At 37.0% G+C, this 27868-nt stretch overlaps 3 protein-coding genes and 1 long non-coding RNA gene across 7 annotated transcripts; 1 reads left to right on the forward strand and 3 right to left on the reverse strand.

The window, feature by feature from the left end:
• Positions 1-2479: 2479 nt before the first annotated feature.
• LOC146158075 (uncharacterized) lies at positions 2480-4772 on the reverse strand. The gene is made up of 4 exons (XM_083383733.1): positions 4564-4772; positions 4100-4131; positions 3320-3438; positions 2480-3010 (listed from the first exon to the last, which is right to left on the reverse strand). The coding sequence occupies exons 1-3, from the start codon at positions 4770-4772 to the stop codon at positions 3320-3322; spliced, it is 360 nt and encodes a 119-aa protein (XP_083239859.1). The 3' UTR covers positions 2480-3010.
• Positions 4773-7515: 2743 nt separating this feature from the next.
• On the forward strand, positions 7516-12837 carry LOC146158076 (uncharacterized). Its single transcript, XM_083383743.1, has 4 exons — positions 7516-7959; positions 8041-8294; positions 9344-9474; positions 12705-12837. Exons 1-4 carry the CDS (start codon positions 7677-7679, stop codon positions 12835-12837), a joined length of 801 nt encoding a protein of 266 aa, XP_083239869.1. The 5' UTR covers positions 7516-7676.
• Positions 12838-15743: 2906 nt separating this feature from the next.
• On the reverse strand, positions 15744-18354 carry LOC146158077 (uncharacterized). 4 transcript variants are annotated; one of them, XR_014494704.1, is made up of 4 exons: positions 18164-18354; positions 17654-17737; positions 16311-16446; positions 15744-16238 (listed from the first exon to the last, which is right to left on the reverse strand). It is a non-coding gene; the product is annotated as an uncharacterized LOC146158077 (long non-coding RNA). The 4 variants fall into 4 exon arrangements; XR_014494705.1 differs by having other exon boundaries at positions 16311-16481; XR_014494707.1 differs by having other exon boundaries at positions 15744-16446.
• A 5613-nt stretch (positions 18355-23967) lies between these two features.
• On the reverse strand, positions 23968-27370 carry LOC146158078 (L-rhamnose-binding lectin SML-like). The gene is made up of 5 exons (XM_083383747.1): positions 27012-27370; positions 26856-26874; positions 25551-25670; positions 24552-24733; positions 23968-24071 (listed from the first exon to the last, which is right to left on the reverse strand). The coding sequence occupies exons 1-5, from the start codon at positions 27073-27075 to the stop codon at positions 23968-23970; spliced, it is 489 nt and encodes a 162-aa protein (XP_083239873.1). The 5' UTR covers positions 27076-27370.
• Between the last annotated feature and the right edge of the window lie 498 nt (positions 27371-27868).

Genomic DNA, 27868 nt, shown 5'->3' on the forward strand with positions numbered 1-27868 from the left:
CACAATGCTTTCTTATTTCCGATAGCCCGCCATTGTCTGAGTTGGCAGTACAGCACCCTAGTGTTAACATGTTCAAGTGGCTTTTACTTGCCATTCAGCCAGATAAAAGTTGATGAAAAATGGAAGTACCAACAAACTTTTAATGCAAACAATATTGAATTCGAGATGTGCGAACTGTATAAGATGAAACAGTGACTGCCATTAAGCTGGAATACCAAACTAAGGTGAGTGTATCCCTATTTATGTAAGGTTGTCGACGACCAAATGTTGGTTCACAACCCATGGGTCACTTTTGGGTGTTTTACAGGTTTGAATTTATCAAGAATGTTTCTGGACACAATTTCAAAGATTTTTTCCGCAACACGAAAAAATAACAAATATCAATTACATTTTAACTTATATTTGCCAATGTCTTATGAATGTTTAATAAAGAGATTGGGTCAACAAAACTTTGCTGGTATGCTGACGCTTAGTATTTGAGTCACTGCGATAAAAGGTTTGGTGTAGCAATGACTAGGTGTTTTGTTCGATTGGACGATATAATCAGCGCTTAAACATTGCTACACAGGCACAGCTGACAACCAATTAAACTGCGCGCTTTAAATTGTGGGCCGCGACACGCATGAGTAACTGGAGAGTTTCTCAGTTCAGTAAAAAAGTTATACCGCATTTGCAGAACTAGAACTATAGGCAGGGTTGCCATCGACATAGACCCAAAAATAAGGACAACCGAATATTATATTAGCATTTAAAAAAACGTTTTTTGAAATGGATTATATTTATACGGGGAGTGTCATATCACATTCCATGCTTTTTGCCAGAAACAATTTGCTCCAGCAATTTATTAAGGTTTATGGTTTGGTTGTTGGTCTACTCCTGTTAATGTTGCTTAAAGAAAACTATTTTAAAAATCCGACACATAACGTGATCGACCAGGTGAAATGTGTCGATCAAACGGCGCGATTGAAGTGTTGGCAACCCCTGATTTATAGCTTTACTAATTTAATCGAAGTGTCTACTGCACCCTATTTCCTGTAGCCCAAACAGTAGTAACCTTGTACTGCTGTTTACTGCTAAAATTTCCTCAGCTGCCGTATGCTGGTACAGCAAGGCAAGGCTGCTGTACCACTGCCCTAACTATCTCACCGCTTTAGATTAAGTAAAATCCTGAGACTTGTGCGCCAATAAAAAAATCTCTGGAGCAAAAGCATAATTTTAGAACATTATTCAACACTGGTTACCAGAGGAAAACGATCGAAGTTCTGTAGTTGTTGAAAATAAGACAAAATAAGGACGCAAGTCGAAAATAAGGACATTTCTTAGAAATAAGGACATTTAGGTTTTCTAAGACCTAGTTCGTCAAAATATGGACAGATCTTAGAAATAAGGACAATATCGCAAACCTGACTATAGGCTATATTGTTCTGGCTAAACACCTCAAATCGGTCGTAAAAAGTAGCAACTGTAGCCCAAAAACCACGAAATTATTAAAAAGTAATAGCAAAATCTGCAAATTGTCCAATCATAAACCATTTCTTCAGTCACTTAACTACAAATGTATAATTTCAATATAAAGCATATAGGACAATATAAAAACAGAATGAACACCAAACGAAGCATTAAGATCACTACAAAAAAATGTAGAAGTAGGGATTTTTACATAGAAAAATCGTTTTACTGGAGCGTCGTTAGCAATCGTTCCGGCTTACTTTTAACAGTGCCTGAGAATAATTATAGTTAAAGTTTTGCACGTCGTGTGTGTACTAGTTTCGAATGTGCCTAAGTTAGTAATATTTGGCGTCTATATTTAGGAAGTTTTCAAAAATGTTTTAATTTGAAAATGTGTTAACAACAGTCAATGACCTTTTATTAATAAACCCCAAAACGACACTGGAGGCCACCCAAGAGCCAATTCATCTAAATTTTAATGAAAAGCAATTCCTGCATTGTGGCATGTGGACCTAATACGTAAAGCCTATGTTTCCATAAATGTGGTAATTAAATAATTTGACGTTCTCACCAAATTACTTTCTTATGTTTTCTATAAAGGCAGTCTTCAAAAAAGATGTAAAAACGGGCAGGAAATTAATGTTTTTTAAAAAGGTATTTGTTATTTTCGCGGTTTAATCCGCACCATTTTATATCGATTCATTTGTGACGTCAGGCCTTTTTTCATTTTGGTTTTGTAAAATGCAGTGCTGAAAAACAGCTGCATATAAATTTTGCTTCTTATCAAAGACTGACTGTTTAAATACGGCGATATATAATATATATATATATATTGTGATTTTTAAGAAATTATTGTGCTTTTATACCTGTTTTTACCGAACAGTCTAAACCAGACTTGGACAACTAGATTTATTTTAGCTTTTTAAAATTAGATTAGAATCAGAATTAGAGCATTTTAGTTTTTTCCAATTAGAGTAGAATTAGAATTACCGAATTCCTAATAAAATCAAATTGGACCTTCAACTAGAATTTGAACTAGAATTACATTTAGTTTTTAAAACCAATTTAATTTAATCGCAATTTATTCTCAACGCGAAATGATAAAATGTGTGTGCTAATTTTTATGCCTTTTTATGCTTTTTAGCCTGTAAAACTTATATACAAGTCGTTCCAACCATAACATTTTAATTGAAATTCTGTGTTTGAACTGAGAGTCTAAAAATGACGTTGGACAAAGTAGCCTTTTTGGTAAAATGCAAATTAGATTAGAATTAGAATTAGAGCACACAAGCAACTCACAAATTAGAAAACTAGAATTATCTAGTTGTCCAAGTCTGGTCTAAGCATCATTTCGAAAACAAGAATCTTACTTTTATATTTTACCTATCGAATTAAATGATAAACCTTGCAATACGATATATGGCCAATGTTGGGCTTGCAATCAGTTCAAAACACGACCCAAAAATAATCTCTGTTTTTTAATGATATTGAAGTGAAAACAACTTTATCGTTGGGTGAAATGTTGTCATCTACGGATTGATGTTGAGGACGGTTTGGTCATCTGTTAATTTCAAACGAGAAAAAGTTAGAACACAATAACTTTCAAGGATTTTTGGACAACATTATGGCTTTCTGTCCAATTATAAAAATTCTAGTTAATTATTAACAGCAAACTAAGCAAATTTGGGCCGGCATTTTTTTGAAAACAAAAGTGGGACCTAAAAAAAAAACTTGAGAATTACTTTTCTGGCGAACCCCCAATTAATAAGTTTATCCGAAAATCTGGAAAATAAATTCAAACAACAAGTTGTCACCCACCCAAAATAAGTGTCGGAATTATGATAACTTCATGTAATTAGTTTTAGCTCACCTAAACATCAGTGATGTCCAGGAGTTCATCTTCTGATTTTTCGTCGAATTCATCGAGTTCTGCCCCGGCATCGCGAAGCTTCTGGCGGAATTCTTCATTATCGTGCAAAGCAGCGATTTCTGAAAGCGTAAACACAAAAAATTAAGGTTAGATTACAGTTTATGGTAGGACTACTCAACTGGCGGACCGTGGTCCGAATGTGGACCTTTCTAGGGCTGAATCCGGACCTTATCTGTCTTAGTATTTACTTAGAAATGCGATTTGATGAGTTTTTTGACAAACAATTGCTGCTGTTCATTGAAACCCCTTTCTAGTAACGGGCATTCCACAATTCTCAGTTGAAGCTAAGGACATATGTAAATCGTATACTGTATTGCATTTTGTATGACTGTAAAATATTTTATAGGAGTTATAACGGTCCTAAGCAAATTTTAAACTTTTGTAACTGGACTTTTGCTAAAAATAAAATAGTATAGCCCTTGCATATGGTAACACATTAGCGTGACAGTTTTGTTGGCAAAATGATTTGCAGTGTTGTAATGACTTATATCCTTGACTTGATTTTGATTAAAGATATTTTTCATTACGTCCTATAAAATGACTGTATTTGACCACGACAGAAAAGTGTAAATAATATTTTCTTCAATTTAAAGTCATTGTCATCATTTGCTTAAAAGGGCGAGGAGATATCTTGTTTTATAAACCTTTAGTTTTTCACTTTCAAGAAAACCCTTTAGTTTACAACGTTTTCATTTTTTAGCTTAATTTTTACTCTCTCACCTTCAACTGTCATGTCTTTCAAAGATTCGTCTCTGAAAAAAAAAACATAAAAACAAAGTTTAGTTTCGATCAAAATTTCCACACTCGGAAAATACACGTAACAGTTTGTGTGGAGTCGTTACATATGAGGAACCAAAGTAAAAATGCTTTACCCAAAATAAAATACTGGTCCCAAGGTAAAAAAAAATGCATTTTTGCCTAAACTACGCATAATTCGAAATGGCTTACCGACCATCCGTCGGTTTAAACAACTAGCCTGCGGCGAGGTTCGAACTCACGACCTCGGCCAAATCTTTTTAGCAACTAACGTTGTTTTTTATACTACACACTGTGGATATTTTTACATGCAGATAAAAAGGTTGTCGTTTCTTGAAATTTCTTAGCGGTTAAGAAGTTAAAAGTTTAAAAGAAGCACGTCAAAGTTACCGCCTTGTTCTCACTGTAACAATTTTTTTTACTCTCACCCGAATTTGCTGGTCCACTTTTTCACGTGGCCGGCCCACTTCTTGACGTGCCCTGCCCATTTGTTGACATGCCTGATCCAGCTCTTTCGGCGCCTGGTGCGTCGGCGTCGTCGGCGGCGGCGGCGCCGTCCCCAAGCGTCAGTGTCGACCAAGAGAAGAACGGCGAAGAGCAGGGCGAAGAGCAGGGCGAAGATGACCAACTTGTTCATGTTTTTCTTTTCTACTTAGATGTTTACTAAAAACTAGAAAGAAAATCAATGTTTGGCGTGTTCGGCAAAAATGACTTTTTCGCAGTTAAAAAATGCAACAAGGGGCGTCAAAACACCCTGGATTTCTACCAAGTTATCAATAAATGTGCAAAATAAATTTTGTCACAGTCTTAAGGTTTTCTGAATTACCATATGGGAACAAGATCGTTAAATCCCCAAACAATGTTTTTAATGTTTTCAATGGAATATATTTTTTAATTATATTTGCCTTCTGCCCATTTCTACTTTCTTTATAGACACATAAAAGGGGCGTATAATAAGTCTAGAAACCACTGATTCACCTGTATTTTTCGCCGCGTGCCTTCATACTGGTGACCAGCTGTGCGCGGTATATCAGTCCCCATACAGAAGTAGGTCGCATTTTGAACGTTTCGAATAACTCTATAGTTACTCATTTTCAACACTGTCTAGTGCAGTGATTCCCAAACTGTGACACTAGTGTGCCTCAAAAGATTGTCAAGTGTGCCGTGAAACTTTTTGTAATTTCGGAAAAGAGAGTATTCGTATTACAGGCATACACGCAAGCATTTTATAATTAAATACGCACTGTTCATTAGAAAATTAATTATTTTAACACATTTATATCTATTTTATCGTGTGATAAGGGCGATTGTAAAATTACTCTTGATATTGTTGTTCTGTGCCGCGATATAGTTACTATTTTTTAAGTGTGAAAAAAAAGTTTGGGAACCACTGGTCTGGTGTCTATACCTGTTTTCCTAAACAAAAAAGTCTAAATAACACTGCTGTACCTGTATTTTTCGCCGCGTGCCTTCATATTGGTGACTAGTTGCGCGGTAGAAAAACGCAATTTAAGTTAAAGATGCTCGTTAGATTGTGCTTGATTTTGGTGCAATGTGCACCATATTACGCCACTACTATGGCCTTACAAGAAAAGTATATGGGAGTTGATAGATAGCTAATTGTGCAAGTGTACGATGAACATATTTTACAGCGCAAAGGATTGAGTTGTCTGTTTTGTGAGGAAAATTGGCACACAAATTTAAGCAAACTTTTACAAATCATAACAACAAACCGAAAATCCGCTACAGTAGAACTGATGACTCAGCGTTTATTGCCAGTATTTACAAAATGGAGCGACCCTGACTCGGCAATTTAGCCTATAGTGGATAGGTGGCCAACCAATCGAATATCAAAAGCCGCATCTGTTACTTGGTTAACCGCAAAGAGCCACACTTTACACACATGGAACGAAATGAATGGGCCCTTTTTTACTCACTTTACAAAGAGATTGCACGAAAAAAGTTACTTTATTTCGTTAACTAGAAAAAATTTAATTCATAGCAGTTGAAATTAGGAAAATTTATTGTTTTTGGTTGAAATTTTAGGCTTTCTGGCAACCCTGGTTCGAGCGTCCATTCATTTTTATTAGACATTGTTTGACTGAAGCTACGCTTGATTTATTAATTAAAAGGTGTAATCGTGACGTCATGAACGCGACTGGTTCACTGCCGCAAAAGCCACACAAAGACAAATGTAAGACTGGCGGTTACTTTGCTCCTTCTATATTGCTAAACTTTTAGTTCATTCTGCCTAATTCTTATAATTATTTTCTTTTTGAAATTCTACACGGCGACCCCCCAAGACAATCCCTTGCGACCCCCTGGCTGCGAACCACTGCAATAAGATATACTAAGTATAATTTCAAATATCGTTCAGTTGCTGAGACGTGCAATTTAAAGTAACAGTTAAATTAGCACATATTTTGAGTCCGGATAAAAAAGTTAAAATTATACGATCGCTTAAAATTGAATTAAAATTAAATTTACATTAGATAATTAGGCTACCCGGAAATTAATAAGTCTCAATTGTACAATAACCACACCTAGCCTGACCTTCAAAATGACCTTGATTAAATGGCGATGGGAGAAAACTTATTGTTTTGTTAAATGCAAATAATGAAAGTGCTGAGAAAGGCGTGCTGGTATGGTGGAAATTTGTCTAATGAGAAAAGTTGTTCTCTCAGTTGAAGCAGTGGTCGGCAAACTTTTATTGTCGCGGCCCACCGTAGCCTTTTTCACAGCTATACACTGCTGGAATGAAATTCTGCGAAACCTTTTTACAGTTTGCTATTATTTCCTAGCGAAAACATAAGTGCTACTGATATAAAAATATGTTTTACTCCAGTGAGTGCTTATACAATCAAAATTAGGTAAAAATATTGGTTTCTTAGGGTGGTAGGGGAAACGCGATGTTTCTAGGAATGTTTATCGTTATGCAAACATTTTATCGTTATGTAGTGAAAGTATTACCGTGTTTTACGGACCATAAGGAGCAATCTAAATCCATTTTTTTCCTCATAAATTGATCGTGCGCCTTATAAGCCGGTGCGCCTAATGTATGGATCAAGTACGGTGTAGTGCTTTATTGCCTACACTCAAAACCAGTACCGACACTATTATCATATAAATAAACCACCGTCTAACACAATAAACTACGGTAAAAGCAACTTGCGACTACTTGCGACCCCACGTTGCGTCTGATCGACAGGCGACGGCTGGCGACCGCATGGCCGCCGAACCAACGTTGGGTTGCAATGGGAGACGAAAAAAGGAGCGCGGAGAAAAAGTGGGAGGAGTAGGAGAAAGAGCGGAGCGGCCACGCGGCTGAAGTCTCGCAACTAAACATTCCGAAACCTTATAAGAGAAAGCCGAGTGGTAGCAGGCGTTCAAATATAGATGGAAGAACCATACAAGGAGAGTTGGCCAAATATGGCTGCGCATACCAACGGTTTTTGAATGCTATATAAGAATGGCTGTTGACAGAACCTACACACAACTTTCAAGGTATCTCATCTGAAGGAAGAGCTGCTATAATAGAAGAATGCTTCAACTTGGCGTTTCAATTCTAGTTTTACTGCAAGCTTGCAATGCGCTTGCCTACGGACAAGTCCAGTCCAACGACTTCTTGGTGTGCAAACCAATTGGCAGCTTGTTCGAGATGCAACAATCCAACACCGGGGGGGACTCGACAACCATGAGGGGAAGTCCAGGACCTCCAGGCCGGAGAGGCCCGAGAGGCTTAGCTGGCCCGATTGGCGCCACAGGACCACAACCAACTGTTGATTGGAACAGAATTGAACAAAAAATCGACCAGAAAATTAAAGGTAAGATTTTTCAGTCAAATTAATTTGATAAACGTAAATATATATTTTTTGGTTTTAGTAAGTATTGTTTTTATGTTTCAGAATTGTCCCAATGCCCTGGCGTTGTATTCAACGGATCTTGCTATTGGCTTCCACATACTGTTGCATCTCGAAAGGATGGAAAAGGCAAAGCTGCAGCAGAACGTCTTTGTCAGTTTCACAACGGAACTCTGGTTGATATTGAAAGTGAGCAAATGTACGAGACGCTGTATTTGTACATCCAGCGGGCCTGGAATATGTACGTGGACCAACCAACTTACGCTGCCGTAAAAGTTTGGTTGGCGTCAACTTACGAGGTGGGTGATTCTAACTTGAAACTTACTAAATGTTGCGGTTCATGCTAATATATAAATGCGTTTTATAGTTAAAACAATACGACTTCAAACGGTAATGCATCTGCATTTGTGTAAAGTGAAAATCCACTAAAAACTCTAAAATTTACTGAATTTTGAAAGACAATTAGGAACACTTCGATTTAAACCACGCACTGTTGAATAAAGAACGTTTTGGCGTCGTTAGTTACTCGTTTTTTTCAGTTCTTATTTCGGGTTTATGCAAAACTTTTGAAAATGCTTAGCTGTTATTTTTGGCATATCAAAAAGACAAAAACTTAAAAAATGCTAAAAAAAGACGCGGGTTATTTTTAAAATGTGTTTAGTAAAGTTTAGTATAGACCTGGACAAACTACGACCCGCCAAGCAATTTAATCCGGCCCGCGCCTCATTTTTTGTAAAATACATTAGAAAAACACAAAATTAACTTTTAATTGTGACGCCCCCCTATATCTGTGCTCGATGCGTCACGCTATCCCTTTTCTACACTATTTTATGCTTTCCATGTGGCCTGCGGTAAAAACAAATTACCTATCCCTGGTTTAGTTGTTTAAATAAGTTCTTAAAAATTGCAAAGAGCTATTATACTATAAAAAAGCCATCGCGGTATTTTCAAATCACCACCAAAAAAACACGCATCTACTAATAATACATTTGTCTAATTCGGAGGTTTACTACTATCTAAAAGCAAAATCGAAGTTGAATCAACCTTACACGTTTAACGTGTATCGCATAGTGCTCTAATACAAATTTAACACATTACAGTTAAATTGATGTTGGATGTAATTTAAAACTAAGTTTCGATGAGGTTAATTTAAAACTAAACAACAATTTCAAAAAGATTATTGCAGTATTTGTTAGTTTGTATAATTTTTCGGCATTTTCGCATTTTGTAAACGATGTTGACCTAACGTGTAAATTTTACCTAAATTTTGACCTTGTTTGGCAAGTTAAATAATCGCCCTAATCATTACATTGTGGCAGGCAAAATAAATTCCCGCTTTTTTGCACAGAATGGAGAGATGCGAAGTTCAACTGGTGGAAGTGTTTACGTGCGTTGGCGTCAGGGATGGCCATCAGGTTCGGGTCAAGCAGTGGCTTGGTTTATTGCTACAAACCCAACAAGGGGGTCTGATATTGGCATGTATAATTATCCACATCTCAACGAACGACGGCCTGTTGCGTTTTGTCGTATTAAAACATCAAACTAATATCATTGATCAACTATAATAAATACAAGAAGATTTTCTCCACAATATGCTTGCCTGCAAAACAATTTCTACTTCGATTTTGAACTCTAAGAAACCCCAACGTATACCGTCTTTTGGTATATATAAATTTTATTTTTTACACTTCAGTAACAAATCGAGTCAGTTGATTTTTGCGTTTTTGCTTAAATTTAGAGCAACAAATCAGATTCTATAATCGTTTTTTTCTTTTGTGCACTATTGAACCTTACAGATGATTGACAGGAGGCGTGCTGTCGCGCGACAATAATATGGCGTTTATTAACCACTTGGTTACCGCATTTTGAGCAGTAAAGTGCTTTGATCGTTTCAAGTGCTTGCTTTGTTTTGTGCATTATTGAACCTTACAGATGATTGACAGGAGGCGTGCTGTCGCGCGACAACAATATGGCGTTTATTAACCACTTGCTTACCGCATGTTGAGCAGTAAAGTGCTTTGATCGTTTCAAGTGCTTGCTTTGTTATGTGAATTATACAATGTAAATAAACACTAATGACTTCTGACTGAGGTAATAGTTATATTGAAGTTCCATCCGCCTAAACATGCTCAGAGCAGTTTAGAAATGTTTAAAGAACATCAAAAAACTTTGCAATAAATAAGCAAATAACGTACTCAATAATGTAAACACTCGATTATTTAAAAACTTGCAAATTAGGCAAAACAATATTTAGTAATCAGGGGTTCTTAAACTTTTTTTACCGCGGACCCCTAAAATTTTCTTTCATCTCGCGTGGACCAGGCAAAAAAAATTAAAAAATGACGTCATAAATTGACGTCACAATACAAGTAGACTTCATAAATTTGCAGATTTTGGTCCACAAATGTGAAAGTGAAATGGAGTCTAAATACATTCAGTGCAAAACCGTTTTATTTTTGATTAAATTGTTTTCCTTAATAATTTGATTGGACCGCGAAGCACCTAACAAAAAAATCAACACGACTGTCGTAAAGAAGATAATTTTTTGAGCAATAGAATTTTCAGGCAACTTGCATTTTCAAACCAAGCTGATTAGTTGTACATTTTCGTTATTGCACGCTCGAAGTTGAATTGTCCATTGTGACGTCATAGTGTTGTTTTGTGCTAGTGAGAATTACGTTTTTACAGCTTCCTTCGCTGTCACTGTGAGCTGTACGGTCAAGGTTTTAAAACTGTTCGTGATTGCTAGACTCAAATAAAGTGATTCGTTAATTAGAGGTTAACATAACTGATAGGAACGAAGCCAGTGCACCCGTCCCATTGATACAATTAAAAACAATGTGTTATTTTAAGTTTATTTGTGGATATTTTTAAGGACCGTGAGCAATTAAAAATTGCTCGGGGATCGTTGCGTATTTTTTAACAAAAGTTTGAGAAACACTGGTCTACACAATGACGCACACAAGACAACTGTAAACATTTAAAAAAGTAAAACAAGTCCGAAAAGCGAATGTCAAATCCTGGAACCGACACGACTTTCGAGCTTACAGCGCCGCTAAAAAACTAGACACCCCTATACCAAGAGTTCAGTCACTCATTCATAGTGAGATTAGATAACTATAAACATTTAGAAAAAAACAGTCCAGAGGGTTAAAGCCACACGCAAAAAAGGCCACACGTTAAAGAATAATTTAATCAAAAAGAGTAGCCAAATTTTTCGGCATGCACATTTTACCCAATTTCTAAAGTAACTTATCTCTGTTTACAAAATGACGTAGGCCTACAAAAGATAACTGTAAACGTTTCAAAAATTAAAGAAAAAACAGTCCGAGAAGTGAATGTCAAATCTTGGAACCGACACGGCTTTCGAGTTCAGCGCTACGGCCCAAAAAAAAACAAGACGCCCTTATACCAAGAGTACAGTCACTCTTTATAGTAAGATTGGAAAGTCCCCTATCTCTGTTCACAAAATGCTGCACAAAAAATAACCTAGATATTTAGAAAAACAGTCAATAGGGTTAAAGCCACACGTCAAAAATAAGAATCAAAAATTGTAGGCAAACTTTTCGCCACCCAAATTTTAGCCAAATTAGAAGGTCACTTCTCGCTCTGTTTACAAAATGATGCACAAAAGACAACTGTAAACATTTCAAAAATAAAAAAAATAGTCCGAAAAGCGAATGTCAAATCCTGGAACCGACACGGCTTTCGAGTTCAGCGCTACGGCCCAAAAAAACTAGCCGCCCTTATGCCAAGAGTTCAGTCACACTCATTCATAGTAAGAGAGGCTCCATTGTTTATAGCGCTCGCGCTGCGGCGGCGGTTACGCCTGGACGGCTAGGTTTGTCTTCCTGTGCCAGTCTTGCGCCGAACTTGTTTGATTTGCCGCGCTTTGATCTAGCGCTGTGGCACTGCTGGCCAGTCTAGGCCAAATAAGGCACGTTTTCTTGAGCTAGGGCGATCAAATTTGACGTTAAACAACAAGTTTGGCGCTGGAATAGAATCCTACCACTTTTGTTTTACAGTTACGAAACGAATTGTCAAAATTGGAATTGCAAGAAAGTCATAATACCACTTGACCCACCCGAACTCTAACTCACACCTTAAACTTGAATAATGTAAGCAATAAACCCTCGGACGAAAATGTGGTAGGATTCTTGATCAGCGCCCAATGTTTGGTTTACTTTCGAGTCTTTTAAATCGCGTTTCAACCTTTTTGGGTTTTTTCTGTTTGTTTACGCGTTATAGCTAGCATTTTGACTTTTTGCTGTTGGTTAGTTGATAAGAGCGGTTTTTAAGGCTAAACTTGGTTTCAATGCGTTGAGAAATTGGCGACGACTGTGGTTTTTGCGTGGAGTTTTACCGCAAAATATGGCTGGATGATTGATCGTCTGGCTGAGCATTTAAACGTAGTATTTGAGCATTGCTTTACCGAATTAAGCTCGCTGGTTTAAATGTCCTACATATTTGAAAGCGCGAACTTGCTGTTATATCAATATTTGTCTAGTTTTTAGGAGAAAAAAATTACTTTCTTGTTTATCGCTTTAAGCCAAGATATATCCTAATCCTTTAGCCTATGTTTTTATAATTGTTTATCGTCATTCACACTTCTTATTTATCACGTGTTACTATATACTTGTTTACAATTCGCGTGTTTACAATTCCCTTGTATAGTTATGTTAAGTTTAACAAGTCAATATGTGTCGCAGACTAGATCGGGACACAATCCCCAATGTAGCTGCTAAGGATAGGAATGACTTTACTTTCTCGAGCAAGACGTTTATTGGACAGAACGACAATCAGTACACGGCAACTAACCACGCACACCAAGTGCTCGCATAAGGCTACAGCTTGTCTCTAACCAACGAGATTGCAAACCGTGCTCAAATGCGTCCGATTCTCTCGGTATCCACCCGACGAATAATATGAAAACGACACCACGCAATAGCAAACGAAATCGACACAAAGATATCACGCAGCGCCGAGAAAACCGAGGCTGCGAAATTCACACAATGTCCTATTCCTGAGGGGAAACCGTGGCGACGGGTAGCCGACCCAGACGGCAGTTCCCGCAGCCTAACACATTAGTTATGCTTCAAAGGGTTACAATAATTAAATTTGTGACATTTACCCCCTCTTAAAGACAATCCTTGCGATTGGCTAATTTAACGGAAAACAAATTTAAAGCGAAGTAAAAATAAAGTACAATACACACTTTAACCCAAGTTAGCTTCATGATGGCACACAATAAAGTTACAACACAAATTTCAGCAAAAATTAAAGAAACTACAGTCCACACTTTACCCCAACTTAAGACGACTTTGCAATGTTTACATTTTAGCCAGACACAAATCTAAGAAAACCAGCAAAAACAAGACAAACATACTAGCAAATTCGCATACGAGAGACGAAATTTATCTCTCTTTAAAGCTGTCTTATGATACATACACGTCAAAGCACAAATTGTAAAGATCACAAAATGAAAAACAACAGACGAGAAAACATCGCATGCACATTTACAGTCGTTTAACTTTAAACAACTCTGGTCATCGCCATGACCCATTTTAACGCGCGCCGCTCAATTTTGTCTCTGTCCGGTGAGGGCCGCACATATTGCGCAACCGGTGACATGTCAAAGATCCTGTTGAGGTTGTTCGGCGTAATGACCTTGCTTCCAACGTGAACCACCTTCGAAAACGCCCGTAGACCTTCCGCAATGCACAAGACCTCCAGCTCCACGTCATCCTCAGAGTAAGAGGTGCAAAGTGTGACCCCGTTTCCTGCTTTTCGAACATAATCCGCTTCTACGCACTCCAATACCTTCGAATTGTCGGCTGCTTCTAATGATTCGAAGCCCAACTGAACGTCTTCAACCCTACGTTCGTTTGTCGCTTCTAAAGCCTCGCTGTACAACTGGGCGTCATCACAACGCCTTTCGTTTTCCGCTTCCGAAGCCTCGCTGTACAACTGGGCGTCGTCAGAACAACTTTCGTTTGACGTTTCCAATGCCTCGTTATACAACTGACCTTCCTCAGTAGAACTTTTCTCGGTCACTTTTCCGCCGACCAAGCTTCCCGAGTTGTCCTTGCTCAGCGCGGTAATTTCTTTGTTGTTCATCACATTTTTCGCGACAAGCGACGGATGCAAAGCGTCTGTGTATCGCATCCTTGTGTCACATATCCCTGTGGTAGGCACCTCTTCAAACGCTTCTGCTTGCTTGTCCGATTTGACTTGTCGATCTCCCCACTTTTGTTTCGTAGTCTTCTCTTGACTATCATCGGAAGTATCCGGCCTATTTTCTATTTTCTTGAATTCGACCAGCTTTAATAGGACTGGGCTCCGATGCTCAAGTTGAGCTATTTCAACTTCCAACCGATTCATTTCTAACCGAAACTCGTTTTCTCTCCGAGCTTCTCTGGCCCGCCTTTCTTCGGCTCGCCTTTCTTCGGCCGCTGCTTCGCGATCCAAGCGACGTTCTTCGCGTTCTGCGGCCTGCTGCACGAACTTCACCAGGTCATTACCTGTGAGTCCCATGCTCTTTCCTGCCTCGATTATCTTGTCCATTTCTACCACGTCTTGAAGAGGTCTCTAAGTCAAACCTTGTTTAAATCCCGGACGAGCCCCCAATTGTCGCAGACTAGATCGGGACACAATCCCCAATGTAGCTGCTAAGGATAGGAATGACTTTACTTTCTCGAGCAAGACGTTTATTGGACAGAACGACAATCAGTACACGGCAACTAACCACGCACACCAAGTGCTCGCATAAGGCTACAGCTTGTCTCTAACCAACGAGATTGCAAACCGTGCTCAAATGCGTCCGATTCTCTCGGTATCCACCCGACGAATAATATGAAAACGACACCACGCAATAGCAAACGAAATCGACACAAAGATATCACGCAGCGCCGAGAAAACCGAGGCTGCGAAATTCACACAATGTCCTATTCCTGAGGGGAAACCGTGGCGACGGGTAGCCGACCCAGACGGCAGTTCCCGCAGCCTAACACATTAGTTATGCTTCAAAGGGTTACAATAATTAAATTTGTGACAATATGGCATGGATAAAAATGTAGAAATTAACGGCGCTCTTTCACTATTGTACGTGAAAATTAACAAAAATTGAGGGTGGGTCAAGTTATTATTAATAATAAACATAATATTACTTGACCCACCCTCACCCAAACGCTAACCCTAACCCAAACAATATGCGTTGTGGTATGCGGTATTATTGTTATTAACTTATAATCTAAGTTATACTTTTCAAAATGTAATTGTATGTGGTTTTAGCTTTGTAATTTTTATTAATTAAAACACATTACCTTCCTAAATGAAGTTTGTAGCATAATGGTTGAAGGTTGTTGTAGATAGGCCTATACACAAGTTTAAAATAACACTTTATTCATTAAAAAAAATGAATTTCAGTTTATCGAAACGTTTAAAATGCTACCTACTTAAGTATAGGCTTTGGTATTCTTAGTTTTTTTTAAATACAGACTGTTTTACCTTACTGCAAAGTCTACTTTTTGTCAAATTAGGTATTTTTTCAGATCGAAGATGTTTATAGATAATAAGTTATTTGTGCTGTTTTGTGCTTTTTTGTTATTTCCATTTGCACAATGCCGAAAAAAGAGACAAATGAAAGAAATGGAATACTCCATAGACTAGTATTTAAATACATTTGCTAAAGCCTAATATTGAAAGACAAGAGTAATTCTCCTTGCGGATCCTCTGAAACTGCTCTACGGACCCCAGTTTGGGAACAGATGAATTATAGCCTACGTGAAACACAGAGGCTACTCGCGTTTTTGTTTTGTGATAATAAGACATATTTCCTTTTTTACTGTTTATCGATTACGATAAATGAGAAGGCGAACTTGTTTCAAATATATTAAGTATTAAAATTGCAAAATCTTTAATTAAGCGACTTTTGTAGCTTTGTAATGTCACAAAACTGTAAAAAATATTTATTAGTCTTGTAATTACCAATAATAAAAATGTTGGAATTTTGACAATTAGGTAATCCGAAAGTCACTTATCTCTGTCTACAAATGATGCACAAAAGACAATTTAAAAAAATATTCCCACGAATAGTAAAATCAATCAGCGTTTAAAAACTTGGCAAACCTTTCGCCACCAAGATTTTGCCCAAAATTCGAAAGTCACTTAATTATCTCTCTCTGTCTACACCAGTGGTTCTCAAACTGGGGTCCGCGAGACAATTTTCTGGGACCGCGAAGCACCTAACAAAAAAATCAACACGATTGTCGTAAAGAAGATAATTTTTTGAGCAATAAAATTTTCAGGCAACTTACATTTTCAAACCAAGCTGATTAGTTGTACATTTTCGTTATTGCACGCTTGAAGTTGAATTGTCCATTGTGACGTCATAGTGTTGTTTTGTGCTAGTGAGAATTACGTTTTTACAGCTTCCTTCGCTGTCACTGTGAGCTGTACGGTCAAGGTTTTAAAACTGTTCGTGATTGCTAGACTCAAATAAAGTGATTCGTTAATTAGAGGTTAACATAACTGATAGGAAAGAAGCCAGTGCACTCGTCCCATTGATACAATTAAAAACAATGTGTTATTTTAAGTTTATTTGTGGATATTTTTAAGGACCGTGAGCAACAATACGGAAACGGGTTTTCCTATCATGCTTTGTTTATAGCCGTATTTGGTTTATTTATGGATAAATCCAAGTAATAGTTTTGCAAAGCCGACTATTTTTTGTAATATGCATTCTTTTTTTAAATTTATACACATTTAAGCTCTTTACGCCAAAATTGAAGGTTAAGGCATTTAGTCAAATCTATTGTTAACAATTTTTTTTGAAAAATGTACTTTTCAAGGTAAATTCGCGGCGTTGAATCGTAAATCATGACTTAAACTCTTCTTATGTTAATTCGGTATCGGACCAGCACCAATACCACCCTAGTATTGGACGAGTACCGATACTGGCACTTGATATCAGGTATCAATTCCAATTTAATATTATTATCGGGCATCCCTGGACTGGAGATGGGGATGCGAACATTTTTTGCACAATGTGCGAAAAAATTTGCACGCGAAAATGTGCAAAAAATGTGCGCAAATTTTTAAACGCATTTTAACATGTGCACACTTTTTTAAAAGCATTTTAACAAGTGCACACTTTTTTAAAAGCATTTTAAAATGTGCACACTTTTTAAAAGCATTTTAACATGTGCACACTTTTTTAAAAGCATTTTAACATGTGCACACTTTTTTAAAAGCATTTTAACAAGTGCACACTTTTTTAAAAGCATTTTAAAATGTGCACACTTTTTAAAAGCATTTTAACATGTGCACACTTTTTAAAAGCATTTTAACATGTGCACACTTTTTTAAACGCATTTTAACATGTGCACACTTTTTTAAAAGCATTTTAACAAGTGCACACTTTTTTAAAAGCATTTTAAAATGTGCACACTTTTTAAAAGCATTTTAAAATGTGCACACTTTTTTAAAAGCATTTTAACATGTGCACACTTTTTTAAAAGCATTTTAACATGTGCACACTTTTTTAAAAGCATTTTAAAATGCGCGCACATTTTTTGCACATTTTTGCGCACATTGTGCAAAACAACGCCACGTCTCCTGTTGCATCCCAGGTCAGGACACTATATCTAAAGTTACTTACCCCAGGCCCAAACTCCGATTAGAAGAACAGCAATGAATAGCATCGACGTCATCCACGCAATTACATCCTGGCGCCATCCGCACCCTAAAAAAGTAGTTTCAATTCATGAAGGCTTTAGTAAGGCTTAAGTAACCGCTCTCTACAAATCATTAATAAATAACGTAAGCTTTATGAGTAGGCCAGAGAAATTTACGCACAGTAGGCAAAAACAGCAAAAAAACTAAATGTTTGTAAGAAGGTATAAAACTTATTTTGTTTTATTTTTTTTTTAACCAAAAATTTTTGCTAACCAAATTTACATTTTTTAATTACACGCTACAGTCGTTGTAGGACTCATTAATATGACAAAAGCCAAACGGCATATATTAAAAAAATATTTTTACTGCTAACGGAACGTGAAGTAAATACTTGCCGACATAATTTAAACCCAATAATACCACTTGCTATCTGGTACCGGCTCCAATCCCATATTATCATATACCACTAGATATTGGCGTAACATGAACTCACTTTTTGGTTTCTTTGTGTTCCCCGGTGGCTTTAGGCGACGTAGATAATGTTGAAATCTTTGTTTCATTGATTTTACTGTTTCCGTTAGCATCCTCCATGTGTCCAGATGACATCTTGAGCTTTTTGCAAAAACTTGTAACAAAAGCCTTTCCGTGGTGGGTATAAACAAAGGCTTACAGAAACACACTCATATTGCCATTGTCGCAGTTAAAAGAGCCTACATACCTTGGGATACAAACACGTCGTCCTAATACAGGGTGTCCATAAAGTCTCTTTGCAATTTAAAAAAATAAAATGATGAGATATCGCAATGAGGTTTGTTTTATGTTTATCAGCATTTCATAAAGTTTTTATTGACACTAAAATTTATTGTTTCAGACAAAATTTCTAAATTAACTGTTTAGATGTGCTTCGTGCAACTAAAGGTGCCCATATAGAAGTGTAGGCTATTAAATTAAGTAATGATGTTTTTAATTATTTTTAATTAAATGTTGGTTAAATGGTTAGAAGGGTATTTAATGTGTCAATAAAAACTTTATGAAATACTAATTAACATAAAACAAACCTCATTGCGATTTCTCATCATTTCACTTGTTAATAATTTTTTAAATTGTAAAGTGTCTTTATGGACACCCTGTATATCTAACCAGCTTGTTTTATAAATTTTTGATAACATATTCGTAAAAGAACGATGTTAACATACGCTTCCGTGAATATGCGGATGCTACCAGACATATAATGGAAATAAGGTATTCCAAGATCGGCAAACGTACAACAGTTGTTATTCTGCAACACAGTGGTTCTCAATCTTTTTTAAAAAAATTACGTCCCCCAGTAATTTTTTAATTGCTCACGGTCCTTACATATATACACAAATAAACTCTAAATAACACGTTGTTTTTAATTGTATCAATGAGACGGGTGCACTTGCTCTAATTAACAAATCACTTTATTTGAGTCACGCAATCACGAACAGTTTTAAAACCGTGACCGTACTGCCCACAGTTGCAGCGCAGCAAGCTGTAAAAACGTAATTCTCATTAGCGCAACGCAACAAATCAACTTGAAGCGTGCAATAACGTGAATGAACAATTAATGATAATAATCAGCTTGGTTTGCAAAAGTAAGTTGCCTGAAGATTTTAATGCACAGAAAATTTTCTTCTTCAATTAGGAGCGTCGTGTTGATTTTTTGTTCGGTGCCTCGCGGTCCCAGAAAATTGTCTCGCGTGCCCCAAAAGGACTGCTGACCCCAGTTTGAGAACCACTGTTTTAACACCTGTTTGTATGGAGCTGGAAATAAAACGTCCGTTTTTATGAAGATATTGTTTAGCGCATTTTTATCTCCTTTTTAAGTGTCGTTTTAATTCGCGTGGTGTACATTCCTTGATAAGACATCCTGAATAGGCAGTTAAAACGTTCAGTAAACAAATAAATACCAGAACAAACTTATTTTCAGGATACGCTTTCGTAGTGAATAAATGTCTCTGTCATAATTTGTCAAAAATTTTTCCTGAATCCGAATGGTAATAAGGCTTTGGTACACCAAAGTTAACGTTTTTGTCTTTTTTGGGTTTCAAGCAATTTAGTAAGACGTTACATTTAGGCTATTATTTGGTTTAATTTTTCAGATTCAGGACGCAGTTTTAATATTTGCCACGTATTTTGATTCTATAACATATTTCATCGTAATTAAAAGTGGTATTCTGAGTTTGGGCGCTTTTTGGAAAATGAATATCGATTTTTTCTCCTAAGTAACGGTAACCCTACACTTGCTAAGTAATAGTAACCCTACACCGGTACACGCCAGTAAAAAAACACACATTTAGCCCTGAGTTGTGCGTTTCGTGCAGTATTGTGGGATTGATGCAGTCTAAAGCATGCGCGACGCGCTATAACCTACGTGAACTGTTGCTTTGCACTACTGAATGGTTGAAGTCCGGATATTACGCACATATCTCAGCTGAACACATGAGGTTAGAATTGCACAGTCATAACTACACGTTACGTTGTGCTATAACAATGCTACTTCTTACAAATTTGCACAACTACAATTCTTGCAGCACTTACAATAACAAGGTAGGCTGCCTTACAATCAGGACTAGTAGCAACAACAGCTTAAATAATTTAAAGGCAACAAGCACGATATCACGCCACAGAGTGTTATTAAACGCATACCGGTTTACTCAAAAGAAATAACCCTTTGTATATTTCAACAGGGGAGACATGACCACCGTGCTATCTGACTCCACTAAATCGAAACTAAAACAAGCTGTCATTGTAATTTAAAGAGCATACTGTCAGGTCGCTTCTAGATTTATTGTACATTCACATAATTTAGCATAGCTCGCTTTCAATAAAAGAGCTTACAGCGCAGTAAAAACACGTGTTGCCACTAAGGCGTGCATTGTTGACTGTTGTGTTTTATCCAGCAGTAGCGTGACACTATATAGCACAAGAGCGACTGCGATGGGGATTAATTGAGTTGAAAGGCCGGCTGGATTTGTCAGAACGGCCGGGAAAGGAAAAGAGTATCGAGGTGAAATATTTAACACTTTACCAGGCGAACACGCTATAATTACAAGCACAAACAGACATGCGTCGTTCCTCTACACCAGGGGTCGGCAACCTACGGCCCGCAAGCCGGATCCGGCCCGCCGATGTAATTCATCCGGCCCGCCGCCTCTTTGACAAAAAGTCCATTATACACTTTTTTGACTATTTTAACTACGTAAGTGCAAAAAATTTTCGCGCTTCGCGCGAATCATCATTCTGCGTCCGCTTTGTTTACGTTTTCATGTCATCTTTTCACCTAGATCAGCGCTTCTTTACCGTTCCGCTGTGTAAGACAGCCAAGTGCGTCACGGAAAAACGGAAAACGTATTCAAAACATTAAACATATATTTTTTAACATATTTTTTATTTTCGGCAATGTAATAAAAACTTAAATTTTAAGAAATACCGGTATATCTAAAAAATCACGCTCGCTTCGCTCCCAAGGTGTGCCTTCACTTAAAACGTTAACAAACACTCAGCTAGATTAACTTTAAATGTTATCACGTTCCCTCAAAGTTGTTTTATTACACTTTTCATTCGTAGAATGGATGACGACGTGTGAACTCGAATTTTAAACTAAACAAACGTTTTTTTTTCGCGCATTGCGAACACTTTACTGCTTCCTTAAACGTAATTAAACACAAAAACGATCCGAGCCCCACCTGATTCACAGTTTTTCTAACATTTCAATAACACAATTCTTAGTTATCATTTTGTGCGGCCCGCAGAGATCTTTCTGAGTTTGGTTTTGGCCCGCGACTAGAAAAAGGTTGCCGACCCCTGCTCTACACATTCATAGTTTTCACCCAACCATCTACAGGTCTACGTTGTGTTATAACAAAACTACTCACAGCCTATTTGCACAACTACAATTTTAGAAGCAGTGCTGAATAAAAATATTGACATGAGAGTTGTTCAGTTTTGCCAAAGTAGACTGTAGTTCTTGGGTTTAGGGTAGGTGGGTCGAGTATTATTATATTTATTCTCCTAGTTTGTGATTTTAAATTTGACGTCTGGTTTCTTTACTGTACCAAACAAATTGACAGGATTCTATACCAGGCTGAATTTCTGATAAACAAAAAAGCTAATGACCGCAGTATAACTTGCCTGCACAAAATACTTGCCTGCACAAATTCATTTTCCAAATCTACCTAAATATAACGCTAAACACAATCAGCTTGAAAAACTAGCCCAAAATTACCAAAACTTTTGACTTCAGTTGTAGGCTGCTTGCGCGTCTCTCTCGTTTCACAAAAAAGAAAAAAGCCTTATATCTAAGCGATGACGTAATCTCTCTCGTATCGGGTTTCTAAGTTGACAACGAAAGGGTTTTCTGTTATAACATCATGGCGGGTTGTGAACCAAATTTAAATGAATTAAATCCTTTTCAAGCATTACAAAAATAGCCAACCCAGTCCAAGTCATCAGTTGCCCAAGTCAAGTCATTATTAGCGTAAGTCAACCTCAACATTGTAATAAAAATAAACGTTAAAATGTCGTTTTAAAAACAGTGACTTAAGTGCACAAAAGTAGGTCATTGACTTGAGTCATTACAACAGAGGTTCTCAACCGGGCGGGCGCACCCCCCTTAGGGGCAAATTCTTAGTTGGGCGCGAGCTTTAAGTTAATATTTCAATTTTTCGCAATGATTCAAATTTTTTTGTTTGGATTGTACACTACTCCTATACAGCGCTGTACAAACTCTGTTTTTGCCAACTTTAGCATTGAAACTGGAAACAATTTTTTGACTACTTTTTAGCCCAAAGTCTGTTTGAGTGCCATTGCATGTTTTCATATCATCGAAGGTATAACGGCCCTACTTAATTTCAATTTTGCTAACTTATAGATAAACGATGAAAATAATCCACTTGTACTGAAGACAAACCACACAAACGCTTTCACTGTTTAAAGAAGATATTTAAGAAAAAAACATACAGGTTTTCGTTATGTTCAAGTTACTAAAATTTCTGTACAAATCTAACTTTAAAAAAGACACAAACCACTATTTTCAGTCCAACTCAGCTGAAAAACAGCTTTATGTACGTGCAGCTTGACAGTGCACTAATGCCCAGTCAAGCACCATTGCAACCGAGACGTTACCCTCATTAAAACCGACGTTTTGCACGACTATACCCGACTGTCAATCAAACTCAGGCACGTTTTGGAGCGACTTTACAGTGGCTTTCAACCTGACGGAATCTGTCGATCAATGATGCAAGCAAGGCAGGGTAGAAAAACAACTTTTGTGAGACGTTATCGTCGGTCGGAAAACAGCTTCAAAAAACAAATAACACTTTTTAGTAAATGTGTTAATAACAACCTAGTCATTCAGATCATAGTGCAAAGCAAAGTTAGTCGAAGAAAACGATCAACAGCATGCAGTGAGGTTCGAACTCACGACCTCAGCCATACCGGGACAGTTCCAGAGGCACCGGTATGTCATTATGATTATGCTTTAATCGTAGGTAAGTATTACTTAAGCAGGGCTAGATGAAAGTTTTTGAACCATGTGTGTGTGTGTATCTTTCATTAAATGATGATATGGTACTGTGGATCCCCTTCAATATGAAGTTAGTTGTACTAACAGAATGTAGCAAGCATTGGTGTATGGTTGTTTCTTGACTCGCTCCTCTCTGAGCCTGGTGTAGCTCAGTTAGCAGAGCGAAAGCCTTATATATACGGCTGTCATTTAAGGTTGGTTTTCTATTTGTTTTACAAACCGTTCTATTTTGTTTTACAAAATTTTCTTCTCATTTGGCATGTAATATATATATAAGTGCTTAATTGGTACATTGAAAATCTGGCTTGCCCCACACTTTGTGTGACAAACACTTACTGAAAACCTTAAGCGTTAAAGCACAACAATTGTACTTTCTGGTGCAGGGATGGCGAACCTTTTTATCGCACGTGTCACAAACACGACCTTAATCCTTGTCTGTAAGCTCTTATTTCCTTCAAATCATCGCCACCCTTTACGTTAGCGATAAACAAAATGCTTCACATTGTCTACTCTTATGTACGCGTTTATTGAAGTGCAGTTAATGTAGGCTTACTCGTCCCCCTAAGACACTTTTGCACGACCAACAGATTGGACAGCCCTGATTTAAAGTATAGTGCTAACAAAGAACTGCTTTTTTACATTGATTCTTTCCTGAAATGATTGATAATATTTTCGGTATTTCTAAAAAGACAAGTGGGTCATCAAAAATGTGCGGTAGGTCACGAAGTTTTCTTTCAACCGATGACGTACTACCCAGCGAAGACTGCACCCGAGGCTAAAGTGGTTGCTAGCCATGTGACCAGATACGGCGTTTGTGATTGGGCAGAACTGGTGGGCGTGAATGTTGTTGTAGCTTTTACAAAAAAACAAAAACCATTGCAAAATAACATTGCATTTCAAGTCAGGCAGGTTTTTGCCACGCTGTACCATTTAACTTCTAATGTGGAATACTCTTTTGTTTAAAGTCATGACATTCCCTAAAATTTAAAAGCAACTTAACCTTATACTAACCACAAAAAATCAGACACACAGACAAATACACACAGACACATATAAAACACACGCATGCACGCAAACAAACACACATAAGTACATACAGTGATAGACCCAGATAGACACAGAAACACGCATATACATAAATAAACAAACTAACGCAAACAAACACTTTAACCAGACTTGGGCTTGACAAGTATAGTTAACCTACAGAAATTCCCTGGTAAGGTTAGGTCATTGGTCGTAGAAAGCCCAGTTGGTACAAAACAAACACAAAACAAACACAAAACAAACACACACACAAACAATTACAAAGACGCAAGCAAACACTTTAACCAACCTTGGGCTTGGCAAGTATAGTTGACCTCCAGGAATTCTTTGGAAAAGTTGGGGCATGGGTCGTAGAATGCCCAGTCTTTTGCGGTCAGTCTGCAGGAATTTTTACCGTCGCAGTCTTCACGGATTGTGTTTAACACGCTTGAGTCACTCAGACATTCGAACGCCTTGTTGATGTAGCAATGCCTGCGAAAAGCATTCGTTTCTCGGATATTTTAAACAAGACGCTTTCAAGTACGGGTCTAGGGTTCGTTTGATGTGGGTAATGACATTTTGGGGGGTATGACGTCACTGGGCGAAGTCAGAACGTGTTTGCTATAAAATAATTCGCTTTAGAAACCTGCCTTTCTTGAGCCAGCTTGTATGTAAATATTCAACACTTAAGTATAATCGTGCATAGCGCGCTGAAAATACTTTTATTTGCCTTAACTGGCAAACCTTTTAATTTGAACGAAGACATTGGCCAATCAAATATAACTGCTCGATATAATTGCATTTATGAATATTACGTTATCAAACATGTTATGAGGTCCAATACATGACTTCAGGAATGCGCAAAATAAACACACAGCGAATAATGCATAAATTACATCGGTGGTCAGCGGTCAACAAACTTTTAGTCAAAAGGACCCGGATAACTGTAAGGCCTTGCGATCGTGGGCCGGATAAAACTGGACTAACTTGATTATATCTACTTTGATTATAAATTTTAATAAAATGTCGTTAAAAGAAAGGAAACATAAATAAATATACGCCGCCAACACTGTAGTGAGCTTCAAATGTCATCTAAATGACATTTTAAATTGCACCCGAAAACATTTTAATTGTACTTTATCTTGATTAAGGAAACATACCACGAATCGGCGACCCCAAAACGGTCCCCCAAATTTCTCCAGCGGTTTCCCAAATTTTGGACTTATTTAAATGAAACACTTGCGGTCTCTTAAAACTACTTAGCGGTCACCCAAACCAAACCTTAAAGAAAACCCTGGGCATGGCTTACAGATAGTTGAAGGTGACGCCATAATTGGCTTGCAGCACTTTGATCACAGTGTTGCAGTCGCACCTGAGGAATGAGCTGATACCCTGGCAGCGTATGGAGGTCGTTATTTGCGACGTGGCGCTGAAAAGAATTGGTTATAATCACGAAAGATAAATAGGCAACAATACCGCATTTGCCATTTCTTAAGTTGAACACATTATATTTTCAGACAAACTGGAAATAATATTCTTCGAAGCTAAAAACAACATCTTTTTAAAGAAACTGAAACAATATTTTTCATACAAACTAATGGAATAATATTTTTCAAACAACCTAAAAAAAATATTTTTCAAACAAACTAAAAAAGGAATTTTTAAATACACTGAAAACAATATTTTCGCAGGCAATTTAAATATTTTGTAATGATTTATCCGACTGTATCGTCATTAGGCCAAAACTACATCAAAAATATTTTCCAAGTTAAAAAATCAGCTTCATGAAATCGCTGTTTAATGTAAAATTTCTTTAACATTTTGCTTGGATTCGCACCAGACAAACATTCCCGGTAATAAAGTATGGATTGGCGTATATTGGGATGATTAAGAATTTATGCCGCGGGCTGGATGAATTACGCTAAGACATGTGTAGTGATTTCCAAACTGTGAGCCTTGAGAGATTGTCAAATGTTCCGCGAAAGTTTTTGTAATTTTGAAAAAAAAGTTATTAATATTACCAATAGGCATACATACACGCAAGCATTTTAAACTTAAAAATGCGCTATTCATTACAGTTTAATAATATTGAGACATTTACATATAGTTTGTCGTGTGTTAAGGACGATTGTAAAATTATTCTATTGTTGTTCTGTTAAAAGTTTGCCGCGAAATTTTTAAAAAATTAGTGTGCCGCAAGAAAAAAACAACAACAAAGAAAAACAATAAAAAAACTAAAAAGGGTTTAGAACAGGGGTTCTAAAACTTTTTTTACCGCGGACCCCTAAAAAAGAGTTTTGCATTCGCATGGACCAGTGTCAAAGGAAATTTTTGACGCCATAAATTTACGTCACAATGCAAATAGACTTCAGATAACTGCTGTTTTTGGTCCAAAAATGTTAAAGTGTAATGGAGTATAAATACATTCAGTGCGAAACGTTTTAGTTTTAATTAAACTATATTTTATCTAAAAAAATTATTACTTTTTAAATATATACTAATATTTTATTAAGGCTTTCACGTACCCCCAAGGGGTCCATGCACCCCAATTTAAGAACCCCTGGTTTAGAACCACTGGCATGCACACTAAATAATGGCAAACGTATAAACTCACATTTGATTTGCCGACGAGCCTGAAATAAAAAGGAACGCTTAAGCTTTTTGAAGTAAAAACAGCCAAAATATGAAAAAATGTGTGTCAGTTTAAGTCAAATATATATTTAAAAATGTGTAAGCTTCGTTTTGTTGTGACTTTCCAATAAATAATTACCTTTGCATGATGCAAGACAAATATAAATCAACATCATCCATTTTAACAGTTGAAATGCATACATTTGTTATTTATTTTTGCTTTAGAACTAAACACTGAAAAGGTGAAACAGAGCATTCCACAATTGCGATTATAGTTGCATTATTAAGTGTTATCTCTACTGTTGAGTGTAAAGTTTTTCCGTGTTTAACTAGTTCAGGGGTTCTTAAACTTTTTTTACCGCGGACCCCTAAAATTTTATTTTACCTGGCGTGGACCACGGTAGGCTAGAAATTCCCATAATGACGTCATAAATTGACGTCACAATACAAATAGACCTCAGAAATCTGCCGATTTCGGTCCAAAAAATGTGAAAGTGTGATGGAGCCAACATTCAGTGCAAATCGTTTTAATTTTAATTAAAGTTATTTAAAAAAAATATTATTTTTTAAACGTATACGACTATTTCCATTAGGCCTTCATGAACCCCCTAAAACTAGTTCACGGACTCCAAGGGGTCAATGGACCCCAGTTTTAGAACCCCTGAACTAGATTATAATAACTAAAACATCAAAACTTGCTTGCCAGCAGCAGTTTTAATGACTTAAGTGAATGACTTGACTTTATTCGCTGCTTGCAGTTGAATTGAATTGACTTACATTTTTTGACCAGAATGACTTAAACTGACTCAAGTCTTTTGAAAGTCACTACAAATTTTCGCACGTAAAATAATATGCTCACTGTTTATTTAAATTGACTTATTGCTCGTAATCGGACGATTTTTTCAAGTTTATTATTTAGCGTTTTACTTTTATGTCAAAGACTAGACTTAAAATGACTTGCTCGAATAATGACTTGACTTATTATTTTTTGCAAAA

This window comes from Ascidiella aspersa, chromosome 3, assembly GCF_963924565.1.
Source record: "Ascidiella aspersa chromosome 3, kaAscAspe10.2, whole genome shotgun sequence".
Lineage (NCBI taxonomy): Eukaryota > Metazoa > Chordata > Ascidiacea > Phlebobranchia > Ascidiidae > Ascidiella > Ascidiella aspersa.